Source organism: Neophocaena asiaeorientalis, unplaced genomic scaffold (assembly GCF_003031525.2).
Source record: "Neophocaena asiaeorientalis asiaeorientalis breed wild unplaced genomic scaffold, Neophocaena_asiaeorientalis_V1.1 scaffold240, whole genome shotgun sequence".
Classification (NCBI taxonomy): domain Eukaryota; kingdom Metazoa; phylum Chordata; class Mammalia; order Artiodactyla; family Phocoenidae; genus Neophocaena; species Neophocaena asiaeorientalis.
This window is the reverse complement of record NW_020185331.1, coordinates 1494953-1500274: the sequence shown is the minus strand read 5'-3', so window position 1 is coordinate 1500274 and position 5322 is coordinate 1494953. Positions and strand designations below refer to the sequence as shown.

At 52.1% G+C, this 5322-nt stretch overlaps 2 protein-coding genes across 2 annotated transcripts in view; one reads left to right on the top strand and one right to left on the bottom strand.

Annotated features, from left to right (window-relative positions):
• The window catches only part of CRTAC1 (cartilage acidic protein 1), a 154454-nt gene extending 153238 nt beyond the window's left edge, over positions 1 to 1216 (top strand). Inside the window, exon 15 of the mRNA XM_024735073.1 lies at positions 1165 to 1216. Coding sequence (XP_024590841.1) covers positions 1165 to 1187 — 23 coding nt within the window. The 3' untranslated portion in view covers positions 1188 to 1216. The remainder of the gene's footprint in view (positions 1 to 1164) is intronic.
• The window catches only part of GOLGA7B (golgin A7 family member B), an 11902-nt gene extending 6658 nt beyond the window's left edge, over positions 1 to 5244 (bottom strand). The window contains exon 1 of the mRNA XM_024735074.1: positions 5022 to 5244. Coding sequence (XP_024590842.1) covers positions 5022 to 5033 — 12 coding nt within the window. The 5' untranslated portion in view covers positions 5034 to 5244. The remainder of the gene's footprint in view (positions 1 to 5021) is intronic.
• Between the last annotated feature and the right edge of the window lie 78 nt (positions 5245 to 5322).

The following is a 5322-nucleotide window of genomic DNA, read 5'->3' as shown; positions in this document are numbered from 1 at the left end:
GGGGGGGGGCGGGGAGGGGGGTGAGGGAGGGAAGAAAAGGCAACCCAGAGGGAGGAGCTTGTGCAAAGTTAACGGAGACAGCAGAGAACAAGGTCTACTCCAATGACTGGAGGCAGATTTCAGCAAGACTGAGGTTGGTTTGCAGAGCAGATAAGAGCAGTAGATGATGAGAGTGTAGAGAAGGCAAGGGTTAGATCACAAAGAGCTTGACAAGTTCCTACTGGAGCGGAGGGTTTAAGATGGAAGATACTTAAATTGCTTAAGAGCTGGGGGAAGAATAAGTAAAGAGAGAAAGGTTTTCAGTGTGGTAGTAGGATCAGATGACAGGTAGATCAAGGTCCTGGGATGGTGCTAACAAGACTTTCTTAAATCCCAGTGAATTTTGCTCTATGTAAGAGTGTGATCCTATATTGTAATTGGATGAAATACTGGATAAGGGCTCCTATAGTCCTTGATTCCCCTAATCAAGGTTTTAATTGAAGGAGTCCCCTTGACATTTAGTAGGATCCTATGATAGCTTTGAAAAATAAAAAATGCTTTGGTAATATAAAAATGTTATTCATCAGTGTGTCTGCTCTGTCTGGTTAAGGTTTCATACAGTTGTATTTTCAAAGGAAAAGGAAGGGGCTGTGACCTTCCTCCGACCTTCTAAACCAACCTACATGAGCCTGTCAATCTTGAGGATGGACTGCCCTAGCCCCAGAAGGATCATTCTGGTAGCTTCGTGAGTGGTGCATGGGAAGTGGGCATGACTTGGGTAGGGGGCCAGGTGGAGGGATGACTATCTTTGTAGTAGTCCAGGGGAACATTAAAGTGGGTCTAACTTAAGAAAAATAATGGTGAGAATGGAAAGAAAAGGAAAGAACAGTGCTTCAGCCATTCTGAAATGGGCTCAGCTTCTTCCCCTCCAATATCCTCCTTTGTCTGTGACTGATGCACACATACTGTGTGCTACCATGAAGGTATACGTCTCTAGTGACTGCCTAGCTGTTGACTACAGCCACTTCTTCCTCTTGGTCACACAGCTAGATTAATTCCCAGCCTCCCTTTCAATTAGGTGTGGCCATATGACTGAACGGAATGCAAATGGAAGTGATGAATGTCACGTATAGGCTTGGCTCATAAAGACCACCACTCCTCTGTGATTTTTCTCCCCTCCCACAGAAACCAAGAGAGCCATGTGTTGAAGACAGTGGAACCACAAGCTGAAGAGAGCCTGGGTCCCTGGATCACTGCCTAGAGGAGAGCCACCTACTGTACTGATCAGGAACGCCGGGCTGGGACTTTACTGAGCAGGAAATAAACCTCTATTTTATTACACCATTAAGATTTTAGGGGGCTACCTTACAGAGTACAGTCCCATTTCCTTTTGGCTTTTATCAATGTGTTCTCAAGTAGCCAGAGTGGGAGGGGTCAACATGCTTTCCAAACCCAACAATATCCTGAGCCTTAGAACACTGTCCTGGCTCTAGATGACTAGGGATCTTCTTCCCTCCCTGGAGAGTGTCTGTGGGGTCTCGAGGAGGTGCTAGAGGATGGTATCAGACACATTTTGTATACCAGAGCCCTAGTTTCCCAGATCTACTTAGAGCACACAGACTCTAAGACTCTAACGCATCTGTAGTTAGTAGGATCTAAGGCAAGGCAGGGTCTCCTGCCTCTTACTTCTCACCTTCCTCAACCCTCCCCTCTCTCCCATCACCATCCACCAGCTGCTGGCAGCTGAGTCAGGACAGGACCAAGAGGCCCTGCATGAGGAAGAAAGAGAAAATCAGTGGTGAGATCTGCTGACACCAATTTTTGAACTGCATGGCAGGGAAAAGGAGGCTGCCAGGAGAGTGGGCATCCCAGGTCTCACATTTAGGGTCTGTACACTTGACAGAGTCAACTTGGCAGAGGCGGGGAGCAGCGAGCACTGGAGGGCAGATGAGCACCCCCAGGCAGGTCGGACCAAGACAAACAGGAGGCCCCATCTGGCCCACATCTCCATGCTCGTTAAAAACCAACGAATTCCAGAGGATGTTTTTGAGACTCAACTCAAGAATCAGAAGGTTCCGCTGATGAGCCGACACCATCCTCCCTGGCTGGGGAGTGAGGATCCTGAGTCACAGGCAGCCGAGCCGGGCTCAGGATGGAAACCCAGGCGCAGGGCCTCCTCCTCAGGCTGCACCAGAGCCCCAGCCCAGCGCATTGTCAGCTGCTTGTTAATTTCATGCCTCAGAGATCAAACCTCCAATGCCTTTCTTGGCTAACGCTACTTGGGTGCATTTAAAAATCTCTGAGGGGCCGAACTCCACCACTTGGACAAGCCCCTCCCAGCCAAGCATTTCCCAGTTGTCCTTGGCCATCTGGACTGGTTTCCAGGGCAGACCCTGCTCCCATGACACACATTCGCAGAGGTTTGTCACACAGGAAATGGGCTCATTACAGTTTTCCAAATGAGGTCAGTGTATGGCTCAGGAGGCTTCATCCCTCCTCTGAGGTCCTCACACACACCCCTCCCCTAATGCTAACTCCTAAACAGAAATTAAGGAGTAGAAAATAGCCAGTTTCCATGCCTTCCATTCAGGGATATCCAATCTTTCTCAATTCTCTCCCTCTGTCTCTTCTTCCCTCCCTCTCTCCCCTCTCCTCCTCTCAAAACACTTTCTGCTGGAGCTGAGGACCTCCCATTCAAAATCCTAAGAGAATGGCCACAGGAGCTTGGCATGAGGTTTTCCTTCTCCCAACAGGTTTTTTCCTGGTAATCTTAACACAGTCCTAACAGTAAAAACAGCTTGGGGAAAATGACTCGCTCTGCAGCCCAGATAACGTGAACGTCCTGTGCCTTGGCAGAGCTAAGGCTTCCTCCCTCTGTGCTGCCATGAGAGTCCACCCAAGGCCAAATTGGGAAATGGGCAATATTTATCCTCAGCCCCTCAACCCTGTGGGCACTCCTCCATCCCTCTGCCCTCAAGCTGAACCAGCCAGGCCAGTCAGGGTAGCTGCGTCCCCATACTCCAGCCCTTCCAGAACTCCTTTGCATCCTTCCCCCATCAAAGTCTTATATCAGGACTCCTAGTCCTCTACTCTCTACTGGGCAACACAGTTGGCTAATTGGATACACCTGGATGCAGCAAACAAAGCACTGGCCAGGGAGGCAGAAGACTCAAGTTCTAGTCCTGGCCCTGCCACTTTTTAGCCATATTTTCTTGGATAAGTCTCAGCACTCCGGTTGCACCATCTGTAAAATGGGATAATGATGCCTTCCTTGGCTCCTTCGCAGGGATTAGGCAAGCTTCTGAGCCTCTGTTGTCTCATCTGTTAATTGGGGATAATGACACTATCCTCGCCTACTTCACAGGGTTGCTCTAAGGCTCAAAGGAGATCACTCATGTGATAGTGCTTTGTATACAGGAAAATGCTATATTCACAGAACATTATGAGCAGAGCTAACAGCAGGCTAACAGCAGCCTCCCGGAAACACTGCCTCGACCTAGAGATGTAAGCCTGCTGGTTAGAATCTGTGAACCCTAGCAGACCTGAGAGGGAGATTTGCCGGGACAAATGGGCCTCATCACAGATGTGGCCACCTTTCCTGCCCACACTGCTGGCCCAACTGTCCCCACGTGGCTGAAGTCTCCCCTTCCTGTCCAACACCAGCAGCCTCTCCGCTGCAGTCTGCCAGCCCTGTCTGGAACATGACCAGCTCCTTGGCCATTTCTCCTTTGTTCTTCCTCCTCTTCTCAGTATCTCTGGCACTTTCTGAGCACTCTGCCTTCCTCCACCCTAGAAACCAAGCTCCATGGGTCTGCACAGGGCTTGTCCCCTCACAGGGTCCTGAGGGACGAGCTCTCCTAGCTAACCCTGTGCCTTGTCAGAAAGCCGAGTGATGCCAAGCAACTGCACCTCGTTCTGGGGTGGCGACGACAGCAGAATAACAACAGTAACGCTTGGTACTGATGTCACGCTGCTCTGCACGATGCCCAGAGGCACTGCACAGGATCATTCAAAAGCCTTTGCTGTCCCCCTGGCTTGTGTTCCAGCTGGGTTGGAAATGGGGAAACACCACCAAAAAAGTCAACATTAGAACTGGGGAAATCTGGTGTCCTGGGTTCCACTCCAAAATTCAAAGAAGAAACTTTCAGCTCTGCTGCTGACACGCTGTGTGAGTGTTATATAGGTCCTCCCCTTCATGTATTAGCTTTACCACTTATGAAGTGGGAATATTAAGAGCTCCATTTCCCTTGTGAAATGAGGGGGTAGAGGAGGTAATTCCTGATCTCTTAAGCAATGCACATAGATCCTGCCCTCAGTCAATAGGTCCCTGGTTCAACTTTCGAGTCCCTTGAAGGTGACACAGGTATAGGCAAACCCTGAAGAAGGCAGCTCCTCCCATCAGACACAAGGGAAATGCAGTCTTCTGGTACAGGAAACTCAAAAGGGGTGAAGAAGCAAGAAAGGGTAATATGCAAAATTGAACTGGTGCAGGCAGCTCACTAAAACCAACCATTTGGGGTTTTGACCTGAGGATTCTTTGTCCCCTCCTGTCCCCCTGCTCCCGGGGAGGAAATGCAGATGTGAAGGCAGGTCTGTCATCTCTTAGCCAGGCTTTTGGGCTCAGAAGCTGGATGGCTGCACCACGTAGCAACAGCAGCCAGCCGCCTTCTCTCCCCTAAAACTGGCTCAGGCTCGTCTCCAAGCCTCTAGGGAAGTGGTTTCAGGACTTTCAGTCCATGGGAAGGGGAAACCCCAGCTGAGGCCCCGGGAGCAACCCTGGCACTAGTGCCAACAAGTGGTGCGGACAGCTTCGGGACTCCGATGGGGAAGATTGACACGCCAGGGGTGAAATGAGCTCCAGTGAGGAGCCCCTCTCTTCCCCCCGGCCACTTCGCCCCTCCCCCACGCCTTCCCTGCGGACCCGATCCGGGAAACCACCCCATCCCATCCTACCCCACCCTCCGTCTTCCTTCCCCGCCCCTAGCTGGGATCTCTTCCCACAGCAGCCGGGCACTGCCTGCGGGCAGGTGCTCGCTCCCTACCTCAGTGGCCATGTTCCGGGGGCGCTGACAGCTCCGAACAGCTGCGGGGCCCGTCGAGGGGGGTTGTCCGCCGTGCTGACTCCGGGAGCAGGTGGGCTGGCGGCAAAGGGATGGGGCCCGGGGCGCTGTCCACGGTGCTGATGCGGACGCCGCAGACCCGTGCGCCCGTGGGCTGCTGGGCGGGCGGGCGCCTAGGTCCTGGAGACGGTCACTGTGCTCTCCGCGGTGCTGATAAGGGCGCCGTGCCGGAGAGGCGAAGCCTCAGCCGAGGCTCTTCCGGGCCCGATCGCTGGTTGCCGCT